The sequence below is a fragment of the Condylura cristata genome, unplaced genomic scaffold, assembly GCF_000260355.1.
Source record: "Condylura cristata isolate star-nosed mole 26May11 unplaced genomic scaffold, ConCri1.0 scaffold00003, whole genome shotgun sequence".
Lineage (NCBI taxonomy): Eukaryota > Metazoa > Chordata > Mammalia > Eulipotyphla > Talpidae > Condylura > Condylura cristata.
Window position 1 is genome coordinate 5994554 of NW_004567104.1, and position 15442 is coordinate 6009995.

The window sequence follows — 15442 nt, forward strand, 5'->3', positions numbered from 1 at the left end:
CGGGTCAGGAGAGGTCTGCATCACCATGTGGGTCACCTCCTGGACAGGCAGGGATCAAACTCATGTGGAAGTGGCTTTAGCTTCTTAGTGCTGTGCTTTAGCCCACTGCGCCACCAAGGAGGGCCCTCAAAAAGTTTTTATTAAAATTACAGTATTTCTCTACAGTTCATTCAGTCTCATGTATGCTGATATTCTATTAACATTTAAGTCCAATTTTCCCTTAAACTCTGCAATTTTTCCTTCTTATAATGACACACCTGTATTCCCAGAATATCTGCTAGAATCCTGTGAATTTTTCTGAACACAAAGCAAAGAAAGTAACTTTTGTAAATAGCGTAGACTTAAAAATGACTATAATTAAGATCTGATTATAATGCAACTGACAAGGAAGTTGGCTCAATTTTGTGTTATACAATATTTTAGAAAAACCAGAAATAATCAGTAATACTCTTTCACTAAAACATATTGGGCTTTTGGAAAGATTTATGCGATTTTAGAGTACTCCTGTTTATTTACATACATGCTAAGAGGTTTAGAATTTTTCTTTATATTTCAGTGCTGTTTGTATATATGTAATTTATTACATAAGAAATAGTAATAAAAGTAGTATTTTAATTACAAATAAAAATATTTAAACAATTATTACATCATTGTTGATTTTGAAGAGTATTTGATTCTCTCCTCAATTGTAGTCCCTGGAATTCTCCTGTCACCATAGCACTGTAATTACTCTCCACCTTCTCTTATGTTCTTCCCTGCTTCCCTACCTCAGATTTATAGTCAGGTTGCAAGTTTTGTCTTTTTCCGTACCCTTTGTGTAGTTTCTCTATATTCATGTATAAATGAAGCCATCTGATATTTATCTTTTTTTTCCTGACTCATTTCATTTAGCATAATTGCTTCTAGCTCCATTCATATTGCTGCAAGTGGCATGACTTTATCCTTTTAGATCACTGAGTAGTATTCCATTGTGTAGATATGTGGCATCTTCTTGATCCACTTATCTGTTTTGGGATATTTGGTTTATCTCCTTTTCATGGCTATTGTAAATGGTACTGCAATAAAGAACAGGTGTCCTTTTGAATTAGCGTTTTTGTGTCTTTTGGGCAGATTGCTAGGAGTGGATTCACTGATTCTTATGGTAAAACCTGTGCTTTGAGAAAAGCCTCCACACAGTTTTCCATAGTGGCTGAACCAGTTTACATTCCCAGCAGCAGTATAAAGAGGGTCCTTTTTCACCATATTCTTGCCACCATTTATTGTTGCCATATTTTTTTAATGTGGGCCATTCTCACAGATGGTAACTCATTGTGGTTTGGATTTGCATTTCCCTGATAATAAGTAACTTGGACATTTTTTTTCATATGCATATTGTCCATTTGCATTTCTTTGAAAAAATGTCTTTTTACCTCTTCTGCCATTTTCAATTGGATTGCTTGCTTTGTTATTGTTTCGTTGTGTGAGCTCTTCCTAGATCTTTGATATCAATCCCTTATCAGCTTTTCATAAAACTTTAATATAAACAATGATTAATATCTTTCTACAAAAAGAACAATTTTTATAGGGTATATTATGTGTCCTCCCAATCAATGCCTTCATATATTTTCTTTTAATTAATTTAAGTCTGTATTATTTTAGAGTTTTAATTTTAGTCAAGTTTTGTCAGAAGTATTAAAATATTTCTATAATTTTTTTCATGAAACATTACTTTATCACCCTGAGTAACCATTAACGATTTTAAGAGTGAGTCTATTTTTGTGATAAGGCTTAACTTGTGTGCACCATTAACAGGACTAGATTTCTCTCAGTTACTAAAACCTGAGCATAAAAGAGCACCAAATTTATGATTAAACAACTACCAAAAAATACTGACCACAGATTTTAGAACACTTTTGCTTCTCAAGCCAAAGAAATTAACTTGGTTTTTATATTTGAATGCTCCACTGACATTAAAACTTAATTTCAAAATCCTTATTGTAAATCATTTAATCTCATTTAGCTTGATGTGAAAGTCCTCTTCTAAGATTCCCCTCTCAAATAAGATTTCCCTCTTTCCATTTTTTGCATCTTTCCATTTCAAAAATAACAAGTTTCATCTTGACATTGATATTTCTGTCCCTCAACAAAAATAAATGTCTTATATCTTTAAACACATACACCCTACCTTTTCTTACATAAGTTTTTATAAGCTTTAATTTTAAACATTAATTAGAACTTTTAACAATTAAAACCTTTATTTCTTATTTTCCAGATTGTAAGCAATTATAAAATCTGTTACAACATTATTCTTTTACATTAGAAAATTTAAATACTTCTTAATATTTTTAATGTTTTCAAATTTTCTCTCTGTCTCTCCCTTGACTTTTAATTTCTATTAAAAAGCAAGGATTCTAAAAGATCTAGACACCAATCTCCTCAGTATCAAATTGATATATTAGTTTAACGTAGTTTACTCATTAACATAAAACATATTTTACCCATAGAACAAATTAGGCTTCTTTAGTCCCCAAAGTAATTCCTATTTTCAGTAAACAACATTTTAGTGGAACAATATAGCTATTTAGTGAATTTTCATTATTAAAGTTAGTAAAACTTGGGGCTTCCCTGTCAGCACCTTGTGTTAAAGTGCAATACTGTAGAGCTATCTGCCTGCCTGCTGCCCACTCTGTCTCAGGTGAATCCTCTCACCCCCGCACCTCTCTGTACCTCTGTTCTTTTATAAATAAGTCTTTACAAAAAATATTAGGAAAATTCATTTCTTGAAACAAGATATTTGGAAAATGTGCTAAAAGAAACAGTTTCAAAATGGAATGAACTATGTGAAACTAATATATCAATGCAATACTGAAGAGACTGTTGTGTAGATCCTTTAGAATCCTTGATTTTTAATAGAAATTGAAAAGTCAAGGAAAAAACAGATTTGTATTTTAAAAAGATACTACTTAACATTTTTTTCTGCAGTTCCTCAAGGTATTGTTTGGTTTTTAACCCCAAGAGCAGAAGAAACGTGCAAACTTTCCTCCCAGAAATTTCAGAATATATTTTTATATATTAAGAAGTTCAGGGTAGGTGTTAACAGGCCAAAGGTGCAAGGGCAGTAAGAGAGTGGGAAGCAGAACAGGCAGATTGATGAAATTACACTGCTGAGGAGAGTAACAGGCAAAACAGGAGAGGTGTGCTGCACCATGTGGATCACCTCCCTGGCCACTGATTGAACTCTTGCTGAAGGGGCTGAGGCTGTGGCTATCTTCACAGTGTTGTACTTCATAGTGTGGTACTTTAACTGGTTGCACCACCAACGAGGGCTCTTAACCATTTCTTTTTTTAATGCAAGATTATGTTAACTAAACTGCCAAACTAGAGGTCATCCTATTGTGAGAGTCATTTTGTAACCCCTCCCTGTCACAATGTGCTATTCACAATTTTTTAAGACAAGCATTTTTAATAAACACACACACTCACACGCACACACACACACACTGGTTTGTGAGATCATAGATAAATAATGATGAAATTTTAAGGCAGTATTCCAGTGGTACGCTGCACATATTTTTCCGTGACTTTTATTTATAAAGGCTTTCCTAGGTGACCAGAACTATGACTCACTGCCTATGGTGTGCTTTGCGTTGCCAAATGTGCTCCTTATAACCTGGGCCGTGTAGCAAAGTCATTTCAGGGCTAGCTAACTTGTGATATGTAATTCCAAACCACAGAATTCTATTAGATCATTTTGCTAATTCGAACAATAATTAAGGAATGACTATTCGGTTATTAAGAAAAGAATATGTTATTCCAATTCTTTCCAATTCTGATGAATAAAGCATCTCATGAATACATTTTTTAAAGCCTAATGTCGAACATTAGGCTTTAAAAAACTAAAAAAAATATTTATTTAAAGAAATGTATTGACTCTTATGCAATTATAAAATGAAATTAAAATCATACAGTTTGTTAATTAGTGAGAGAAACAGTAAGATTCTACAACCTGTTCATGAGAGAATAAACAAAGCCTATGACTATATTAACCAAAAGATGGCTGTGACTGCAATAAGTTGATGAACTGAATCCAGGGATCTGGGCCAAACTATGAGATTTTCATCCACTTATGCTAGAGCTCACCCTGCAGCCAGAAATTCAGGACTTCATAGAAAAATACCTAAGTGGAGCTAAGTGACAACCCCAAATTTATCCATCCTAATCCACAAGGCTCAGTTGTATATCTCAAGTTCTCAGTCTCTTATGCATTTGATCATGAGGAGAATGTCAGACCCTCCCTGGTGGTGCAGCAGGTTAAAGCATAGAAATAAGAAGCTAAAGTTTGATACCTTCCTGAGAGGTGATCCACATGGCAGAGGCAGACCTCTCCTGACCCAAGCTTCTTCCCTCAGCAGGGTACTTCCTCGATCTGCCTGTTCTGCTCCCCACTGTCTGTGGTTAATCCTCTCACTGCCTCTGCACCTCTGGTCTGTACCCCAGTTCTGAATGCATAAATAAATAAATTTTTAAATAAAGGGGGGAGAATGTCTCTTTACAGCTTCAGACTGACCAGATAACCAGAACCCTAAGGAATGTACTAGATTGCAAAACCTGAAACCTCTACTGATGATTAAGAATAAAATGTAGAAAGCTATGCTCTACTGTTCTTTACAAAGTTTGTGCTGTAAAAAAAAGAAAAAAAAAGAAGATGGAATTAAATGTGCTTAAAAGAGGCACAATTGGTCAATATCAATAAGACAACAATCAATTGCTTTCAACCACAGATGTATACTGTGCATTTTTATGGAAAAGAACAGTTTACATAGCTATCAATTTTCTGCAACTGAAGAGGCTGTAACATTGTTCAAAGATAATGAAAGGCCTAAAACCCATAAGGTCTGATAACCTGAAAGGGAATATTCTAGAAAATATAAAGATTTTCCTTAAAGATAATCAGTAATTATCTCTTTCTATTTCCAAGTCTTTCATAAAAATATTTTTTTAGTAAATTAGATATTTATAGGTTACTCTGTACAAGTTTTGATTTACCCAACCATTTCCTTAAGTTCATCTTGTTTGAACAATACCTGATGAATTTTTCTTTTTGCTTGATTCACTAGAAACATAAAAAGAAGATGACAATGCATCATATTGAAAATTTAGATTTGAAGAATACTGAGACTATTAGAGTGGGATAAATAGCTAAAGTGAAAAGCATAAGAAAGGGGAAAAGATGAAAGGATGAAGTTTTTTATAACTATAATGCCTTTGATGTGATTACAGAATTAAATCTCTTTGTCTTATTACCTTGGTTCTGACCCATTTGTTTTAAGAGACATCTTAATTTAGCAATACCTTTTTGGGGAACAAAATCATTTAAAAAGAAAAAAAAATGAATACTTCAAAAAATAGCAGAATGGTATATATTCACATTTTAGAATGTTATTCCTTTAGTATTCTAAATCTAAAACGTCTTCAAATTTTCCTGAACCAATTTAACACCATTTATCATGCATATGATGTTATGCTTTTCATAGTGAATTTCAGATTAAACCCCTTTTAGTACCTTGTGAATGAAATGGTAATCCTAAGGCACTTCAAGATATACCAGTTTGTTCTCTATATTTATTTCCATTCAATTATTTCACTAGTCTTATCCTCCTTTTGACCCTATTCTCCATGAATTTCTATAGTAAAATTAGAAAGTTAGGAAGTTTTTGGCAGCTTAGCACCTGAACAATTGTTGTTTACAAAGCATGCATGGGTCATGCTCTTGGAGCACACTATGAGATTTGGAAAATTCTTCTGCTTGACATCCAAGCATGTTTCCTGCGTAAATCCCAAAAACAAAAGATTTGTCTACTTGCATGAATTAACTACTTGCATTTGGTTGCTTTTTTTTTTTTCAAGGAAGTTGATTTATTTCTCTGTGATGAATATGTACCACCTAGAAAACTTTATATCCTGTGACCTGTTCTTTTATGTGTACCTATATAGTACAGTTTTACTGAACACACTTCTGACTGCAAGCAAAACCCCGTTGTGGAAGCAGCATCAATGGAAATAAATTAACTAAGAGGATAGATAGGATAAACAAAACCTAAAATTCATGTTGGCCCAGACTGAGATCCCTGCACAGGAAATAAGAATGATAACTGTGCCATAATTTGCCTCTCTGAGGACTAGTAAACTTCTTTGGATATTAATTGTAAGATTTATTTTGGGCCCTCCCTGTTGGTGCAGTGGGTTAAAGTGCAGCACTATGAAGCTATCTGCAGCCACTAAAGCTTGAGTTTTATCCTCGGCCAGGGAAGTGACCCACATGGCACAGCAGACCTCTCATGACCCACCCGTTGTTCCCCTCAGCCCATCTGCCTGTTCTGTTCCCACTTTGTCTCTGGTGAATCCTCTCAACCCTGTACCTGTGGACTGTACCCTAGCTTTTAAAAAAAAAAAATTTATTTTGTTTTTATTTCAGAATGGTTAAAAGAACGACAGGAATGACAGGAACACCAGACATGTTATAATTGAGGAAACTTGTTAAGTTGCAGATTGCTAAAATATAGATTGTTTCATAAGGTAATGACTTTTTTCATGTGTGACAAATTATTTGACAAATTTTGCAGCATCATTGACATTGTTCTAGGTTTATCCTTTCTCTTAGTAAATCAGGAAACAAAGATTTAGAGTTTCAACTTATTCCAAATTTCACCAATGAACTATTCCTAACTAAATTTAAGCACCCTACGCCTGCCTGTGAAAAATATATATACAGTGAATCTTCACATATTCAAACACATCCACTTCAAGAATTGCCTGATTTTCATGTTCCTTGTGTTCACTGAACACATACTTTTTAGTGGTTTATATCTTATTCTTCTCTGTGACTGATGTGTTTATTCTTTTATAAGATTGCATGAGGCATTAGTTTCAATAATTTACATAGTAATGTCCGAGAATTGTTCAAAGTTCTTCTAGGGCTGAGATCTTTGAATGAGGCATTTCTGCTCAGTTGTTTTCTATGACTTTTTTTTTTTCTTCATTTTCTTACCTACTATGGAACACTCAAAAATGAATTGTAAGCCAGTCGTTTTAGAAATTCCATTTTTTTTTATTTAGAAATTTTGAGTAATTATTAAAATAAAACCAAGAAACAAGTCAGCAGTCTCTTAAGAGTAATAAATAAGTAAAATCAACTAAAAGGAAAGCATTTTAAAAAAACTATCATTTTAGTGCTAACTTTTAGTTTTGTAATTCTTTATTTCTCAATTACAAAAAGATTTAGCTTCTTGATCTAGTTCAATGAAATGTTTTCTAAGCAGTATATACATATACACATGTCTATAATCTATACCTAACAAGAAGGTAAAATGCAAAATCGAATAGTATCAGTAGTTTGTCCTTAGCTCATCTACTTCTGCCTTTCTCAGTACAATGGAATCTATCACCATCCTGGCACTGAAGCTGTTATCACTTTTTATGTAAAATCTCTCTTTCCAATAGCTTCAAAATAATGAGTCTACAAAGCTAGGCTCCGTGTTAGAGTAACTCTTTTGAGGATGTGTTAATTATTATGGGGGGGGGGAGGCTGCCATTTTGCAGACTAATGTTAATACAACAATATTTGGGTATCACCTTCTGTGATTTTTCAAGGCGGTGCCCTTTTTTGTTAATGCTGCCCATGTCCAGCCATTGCTTTATGTCTGCGTTGGTGACAAAGCTGCTCTGTCAGACTGCAAAGATGGCTCAGACTCAATCAGGAGACACTTTATCAAAGAAATAAAAAATGGAAATGAGCTACTACCAATGGGTTTAGATTAAATTAGCCCAGAGAATTTAGAAGCAATACTCTTTCAGTTCCTTATAGTGCAGCATTATGAACCTTTACATCTCATGCTATATTAATTCAATAGATATGTATTTGAAAGCACCTACTATGTGTAATGCATCAGATGTTTATTCTAATTATTTATTGTCCTAAAATAAACACACTTCTAGTTTTGACTTCAAGAAGCCCAGAGAAAGAAACTAGGCAGATAAGGAGTTATCTGTAAAAGAGAAAACAGCAGAATGTGCTATTAAAAAAGTAGAAATAAAACATATCAAGATTTCAGTGAAATTATTCTAGTTATAACTGGAAATGAGAGGTTTCATGAAGGAAGTTGAAGTGGAGCAGAAAATTGAGTAGTTAGATTTGAACATATAGGACAGGTTACATAGTTTCGAAAGGGAAACTACAACCAGCCAGGAACAGGAAAGAGATATTCTGAGGTAAAAATTGCAAAAGAAAGCCTAGATAGAATTTCATGATCCACTGCGGAGACTAGGAGCTAGAAAGTTGTGGTGGATCATAGTACAGTGGGATAGTCTACAGGCATGGAGAGTTCTTGAAATTTATAAATAGTGGAACACCTGGTCGTGACTATGTATCAAAACAGTCTATCTGGGTACTTTGCCCATGTAGGGTGGAAGAGGGAAGCAGCTAAAGTTCATAGATGACTGGGGGCTATTGCTGTAGTCCTTGAGAGGCCTTAAGAGGAGGAACTGCCACCGTGGCCTTGGAGATGGTCATGACGTGAGGGATGGGAGAGGTGTCAGGGATGACTGTGGATTAAGTGTTAAGAGTTCATTGAAGATAAGGGGAAAAGATGGAGAGGGGTCAAAGACTTTGATTTTAAAAGAGTGTGTTTGTTTAATAAGGCAAGGAACCACCTTGAATATATTTCTTTTAAGATTTATTTAGTGGCCCTTCCTCATGATGCAATGGGTTAGGGCCCAGCACTGCAAGCTAGCCACAGCCGCTTCAGTGCCGGTTCAATCCCCTGCCCAGGAGGTGATCCACATGGTGCAGCAGACCTCTCCTGACTCACCCACTCCTCCCTTCAGATGTACTTCATCAATCTGTCTGTTCTGCTCTCCACTCTATCTCTGGTGAACCCTCTCACCGCCCCTGCACCTCTGGCCTGTACCCTGTATGTATAACTAAATAAATCATCTTCGCCCTGGCTGGGGATCAAACTCTTGCTGCAGTGGCTGCAGATAGCTTCATAGTGCTGCGCTTTAACACTTTGAGCTACCGGGGGAGGGGGAGGGTCCCTAAATCCCCTTGAATTTGAAGTATGGCTTCAAATCAAGAATTGAAGACTACATAGCCTAAGAAAAACTGTCACAGCAGAAACTAACATAAAAATAAAGTTAGAGTTTTACTTATTTGGGAATAATATGAGTGGAAATAATAATTGAAATGTCTTTGATTTGAGAGGAGTTCACCAGCAGAAGTAGAATGTTATATAGAAGAGAGGAGGGCCATGGAGAACATCTGCTCTTAGAAGTGAAAGGAGGAAAGGAAATCTTGTCTTCCCCCAAAAGAGACTCAGAAGGAATATCTGAGACAGTAGAGAAGTGAGCCAGGGCCAGGGGTTGGTAGATAGAACCAGAAAGGTTGCTTCAGGCTAGCAGAGGTCATTTTATACACTAGAAAACTTACCTTTAAAAGGAGGGAGGATCACTCAGCCCTGGATAAAGAGTGTGTTCCAGAACAAAGGTTTTTAATTATTCAGTACAAAGCTTCCTGATAGGCTGCACTCCTGAAACAGGACCCCTGGCTTGGCAGCACCCCCTAGGCTGCACTGCAGCAGTGCCAGCCCAGCCCCAGGGATTAAAAGTGAAGGCAAAACCCCCAAGGCCCATGACTTTTGAGGCAATGGGAGGAGATACTCCAATGCTGTGGCTTCCTGAAGCCACAGGAAGAGAGGCCCATAGGTATGCTGGGCCAGCATGTCAGGCCCTCAGTTACAGCCCACCCTGCAGCTGCCATAATAGCGTCCCTGAACTGTTACACCTGACCCTACTGAAGGCGCCAGGTGCAGCCAGCCTATGGCCCCACTGAGACCCGCTCTGGCCATACCCCCTTGGAGAAAACTGGCTAACAGTGCTGTGCTGATGTCAGTTCAGGTCAGGTCTGGGTAGGTGCTGTGTTCCCCCCCCCCCTTTGCATCTGGCACCAGAATTATGGATGGAAAATGAGGTGTGAGCTCTTCAGCTCCATTCAAGGACTTGCATTCATTATGTAAATTGAAAATGGGAAATGTTTATGGGTGTTTGACTGACATCAATCAAACAGGGTTGAAAAACAGCCCAATCATGCTTGTAGTCTGCATCCCTGAAGGCACTATAAGGCAGAGCAGAAGCCAGTTTGAGGGTATTCAGAGATGACCTTCACAGACACTTCACAGGTTTTCATAGACTTTGCAGAACTTTGTAGACTTCTGCAGAACCTCTAGACCTACTTAGACCTTCAGAGAAATAGTCACTGCACCTGCCGTGACCCTGCCTCAGATACCACCTATCAAGCACAATTAGCATGGTCCTGGTATCTCAAAGAGCTCTTTGCTATTGGCTAATGCCTGTAGCACATAAGAAGTTGTAACATTTGTTTCTGCAGTGGTGATTGGCCCTGCTGACCAGTGGTGATTGGCCCTGCATGGGTAAGAAGCCACAATGACACGCTACTCCACCGTGTCACTGTTACACTCCCACCATTCTCAGGCTATATTTCTTCTAATTCCCACTCAGAATTGGAAACCAGTGGGCTGCTGCTCTCTGCCCCCTAAGCACTTTCCTCATAAACATTTAGGTGCTGCTCTTAGGAGACCGCTAGGAGTCAGGAGGTGCATTCGTGGTTCAGTATCTCCCTACTAAGAGCTCACTGAGCTTCAGGCTCATGAAACACTGTTTCCTTCCGCATCTAGACAATCTGCTATAAATCATGGTCCCCACCTGAAACCAGTGAATATTTTGACCATCAAATGTAATTTTCAGTTATCCTATGTGCACATTTTTCTGGAGATGATTTATCCTTCAGCAAGTTCTTAAACGAATATCTTAAAAAGACAAGAACCACTGTAATTGATCATATACTCTCACACAATGATGTTAGCTCCTTAAGGATAAGAGCCTGTCCTTATGATTTTAAGTGTCTTCATGGTTGCTCGATCAATCTTGCCTGAATGAATTGCTAATGCTGCTACATTAAATGGGCCATGGAAAAAAATAAAGCACTCATTTTGACTCTATAGTGTTTTGCTTGACTTAGCAAGTATGTAAACCTAAGAAACACCTTTTTAGGTAATATCTTTTATAAGCTGTAACTTATAGCTTAAAATGAATGCTTCATACACACGATCTCATTTATTTATTAATTAGGCAGAGTATGGATTAATATCTTTAATTCATGAAGAAGTTTGAGAGAATGCGGGTAACTAGCCAAAGGTCATACCTTATATGTTAACTATAAATATTATCTCATGATACTTTCAACTGTAATTAAAATGCCAATGGAATGATAGACATGATCTAATTTGCTGCAGTGCTTATTGGTTGACAATAGGTTGTTTTTTGTTTTATGTGAATGAAATATTTTTTAGCCTGAAATTTGATACTCATGTTAAATGCAATGGCTTTCCGATAGATAGTTGTGTTATTGAATAACAGATACTTCCATTTTATACTGACCTTAACCTCTTGGTCTTTTACCAGATAACATTAAATAAAAATGATGAGGTGGGGCTTAGGTTTTTCCAGGGTAGAAGATAAGGTGTTATATCCAAGAACAATGTAATATCCTGATTAAGAACAGGAACTTTGGGGATTAACTTCAGTTTTAGAGTTCTATAAAATAGTATCACATCCTAAGTATTAATTTCTTTTAACTCAGAAAGTTACCTACTAAATTTTCATCTGAATCTAGTGAATTCTCTGTCTGTTCTTCTACCTTTCCTGGGTTCCTCTGAGCAGAAAGGAAGGGCAAGTCCCACAGTAGCCTCCTCAGTGTAAGATGGTAGATAGCAGGGCAGCTGCGCTCTGAGCACCGCTCTCCTGCCCGGTGCTGTGTGCATGACAGGTCCTGTTTTAGGTGCTGCACATCTCTCCCAAGAGCAGCCATCTTTTCCTCCTCACAGTGCTGGTGGTGAGCAGCCCTTCACTTACCAAACATGTGAGAATAATTTAAGCCATGTAAAAACAGAGGTGGACATAGGCAGAAACTTAGGGCACCTCGGATAAAACCTGATACCTATGTCTGAACCTTAAAATGTGAAGGACTTACAATTTTCCAAATATTTTTGCTCAGTATCACTTCATATATTTCCTTAGTGATCTTTTTTAAAAAAAAATCAAGAGCAAATAAACTAGCTAAATATTAAAACAGAAGACAGTTTAGCTTCAGACAGTTTGATTTAGTTAAATGCCTATAGTAACAGAGTATGGAAAATGAAGGAAAAGAAATCCTGCCCCCAGGTGGCAGGGAGACTGGCTTGAGAACACTGGTGTGGCAAGAAGCTGACATATTACACAGCTCTCTGGGTACTGACAATGCTTTCTCATCCCACCAGAAATGGTCAAGAGCCAGATGAAGCTCATAATTAGAGTATCTCTAATTATGAGCTTCATCTGGCTCTTGACCATTTCTGGTCATAATTAGAGATACTCCTTTACATAGAATCACCGCTCTGTGGCTAGAAGCTGCACTGGTACCAGCCCTAAGTATGAAAGGAGCTGTAGGAGGCAGCTTCCTACCCAGTTATTGTCACTGGGAGCAGTACCTCATGGGGAAGAACCATGTAAATGGAAACCACAAGAGGATTTACTGAATTTGCTTCTATTCTGGGTTACCACTATTTCCGGTGGTTTGCATAGCTTGGACTGAATAAAATGGCTTGTGACAGGTGTGTGCTTCATCTCTTCCCACAATTGGTAACTCAGCTGCATGGTGCATTCACTTTAGAAATTAGTAAAGGTCTAAAGCAAAAGCTTAACTTTGATAAGATTTCATCTTAAATCTATAAGCCTGCCTTGTTTTCACTAGACATTGTACTGAAACTAAACAATTTTTTAAATTAGAGTAAGTTGGCTTAAAATAATGACCAATATTTTTATGAAGAATCATGTTTATGAAAAATTAACAAATTAGTCTCTCCAAACATGACCTATACTTACTTTTTTATATAACTGCATATTCATTTTTTAAAAGATTTTATAAAATTATATGCATATAAGAACTGGGGTGTAGACCAGAGATGCAGGAGAGGGGAATAAGAGGATTCACCACAAAGTGGGGAGCAGAACAAGCAGGTCATCTCCTGAAATATGCTGCAGAGAACAGCAGCGGCTGAGACAGGAGAGGTCTGCTGTGCCATGTGGGTCAGCTCCCTGGCCAGGCGGCAGCTTTATAGTGCTGAGACAACCTCTTGCCCGCTAGGCAAACCCTGTATCTACATTATCTTAACCCTAAATTTAAGGGAGTTAGAACTGTCTTAGGAGTAGTAATTGTCCTGATGGTAGGCTGAGAATTTAGCAATGTTATCTCTTCTTTGATTATTAATATTAAAAAATAAGACTTTCTAACATATTCTTTTTGTTAGAGATGTTGAAAAAAAATGTATTTACAACACTGGGTTTGTTTGAAAATTTTGCTGAGAAATAATTCTTATTTTTTAACCTTATGCTTCATTTTTCTGAGAAGATCAATAATTGTCTTCTAGGCTTGATACTATTTCAACATGGCCTTCCTTGGGCTCTTCTCCTTGCTGGTTTCACAAAGTCTGGCTTTAGGAGCCACTTTCCCTGGTGAAACCATTGCTGAGCTGTCAGTCAATCTATATAACCATATTCGAGCCACTGGAGAAGACGAAAATATTCTTTTCTCTCCACTGAGCATCACCCTTGCAATGGGAATGATGGAACTCGGGGCCCAGGGGTCAACACGGAAAGAAATCCGCCACTCCATGGGATATGACAGTCTGAACGATGGTATGTGTGCTTAGGCTTGATTCCACAAGATGGTTTGATTTAATGTTCAAGCTAGTTATGTTGTTGTGTAATTCCAGAGTCAGAAGTATTTACAGAGGGTCAGAAAGTGACCTCACTAAATGTCTAGGAAAAGAATTAGGAAACCTGAGAAAGGTGTTAAAAGGCTTTACCACAAACTGAGTAAATTTAAGGGAATGGCATTATTATTGTCATATAAATAACTAACCCTACCTTGATAAACATAAGTGAGCACACAATTCTTGCTCTGGAATTCTAGTCTAGAGAGGCCTGTATTAATTATCAGGTAAATAAATGAAAAATTACAATTATAAGAAGTACTATAAAGTCTAAGACTATAAATTTTTAATTTTATAACTTTTTTTTTGCTTAATTCAGTTGTATCTTCATTGTTTAAATAGAACCCATGGGATTATTATAAGTGTTGCATTATTATGAAATTTGTATTATGATATTTTTAGTCAAAGTATTTTGTAATCACCTTGACAGGAGATTTCTATTTTAATATTTCCTATATATATGTGAATTAAACTCATTAAAATGTTAAAAAGAAACAATTTTAATTTATGTTCTAATTATAAGTTTAAAGATTCTAGTAAAAGTTTAAGCTAGATGATTGGATTTAATTCTTACTCTTGATAAATTTAAAATAAGAGCAACTTAATGGTAAGAACCTAAGTGCTTTCAAAGCAAGACGAAGCCAATGCTATACTCCATGGATTCTACCAACAACTAAATTGGTAATGAAAAATAATGTATTAATATTACTAAACAAAAAAAGTTAACTTGGATTTTGCATAAATAACAAAATAGTGGAACCTCTTTAACATGTCAGTGTTAAATAAGCCAGGGTTCTTTCCTTTTGCCTCTGATGTATTAATCTGCCTTGTGATATTTTAGTGTTTTCTCCACTCTCCTCCGTCTTTCACTGTGTTTGCTCCAAAGTAAGCTTACCCTTTGTATTTTGCAGGTGAAGAATTTTCTTTCCTGAAAGATTTTTCTAACTTGATAACTGCAGAAGAGAGTCAATATGTGATGAAACTTGCCAATTCCTTCTTTGTGCAAAATGAAATTCATGTCAATGATGAGTTTTTACAACTGATGAAGAAATACTTTAATACAGAAGTAAATCATGTGGACTTCAGTCAAAATATAGCTGTGGCTAATTATATCAATAAGTGGGTGGAGAATAATACAAATAGTATGTAATTTGTTTCCTTCCTTTATTAGCTTAGTTTTAACTCTTTTAATTCTGAAATTATAATTTCCCCTTCTTTTTGCATTTTGAATGTTAGATACCATTTATTGAAGTATCTACTAAGTATTATGTACGGACTGCAGCCTATTTTCAAAGCATTGTTTATAAATAATTATTTGAGAAAGGAGTTAAATTTTTGGGGAAAGTATAAGGTTTTGGTTTTGATAAATGAATATGAACTCTGTACTCTCCCGTTAATGGGTTTTCTCTGTATGGTATGGAATTTGTTTGAACTGTCTATTTAATAACTTATATAGTAGATACAATGGAAATGAATGAGTCTCTTAATACGCTTAAAAATAGGAGAATTAGAAATCAGAGTTTGGAGATATTTATTGGTTCTTAAACCACATAACTTTATTGACCAAAACATTTGTATAG

General features: G+C 36.2%; 1 protein-coding gene across 1 annotated transcript in view; it reads left to right on the top strand.

Annotated features, from left to right (window-relative positions):
• The window catches only part of SERPINI1 (serpin peptidase inhibitor, clade I (neuroserpin), member 1), an 84181-nt gene that overhangs the window by 39114 nt on the left and 29625 nt on the right, over positions 1 to 15442 (top strand). The window contains exons 2-3 of the mRNA XM_004674935.2: positions 13518 to 13785; positions 14774 to 15004. Of these exons, the coding sequence (XP_004674992.1) occupies positions 13536 to 13785; positions 14774 to 15004 (481 nt within the window). The 5' untranslated portion in view covers positions 13518 to 13535. The remainder of the gene's footprint in view (positions 1 to 13517; positions 13786 to 14773; positions 15005 to 15442) is intronic.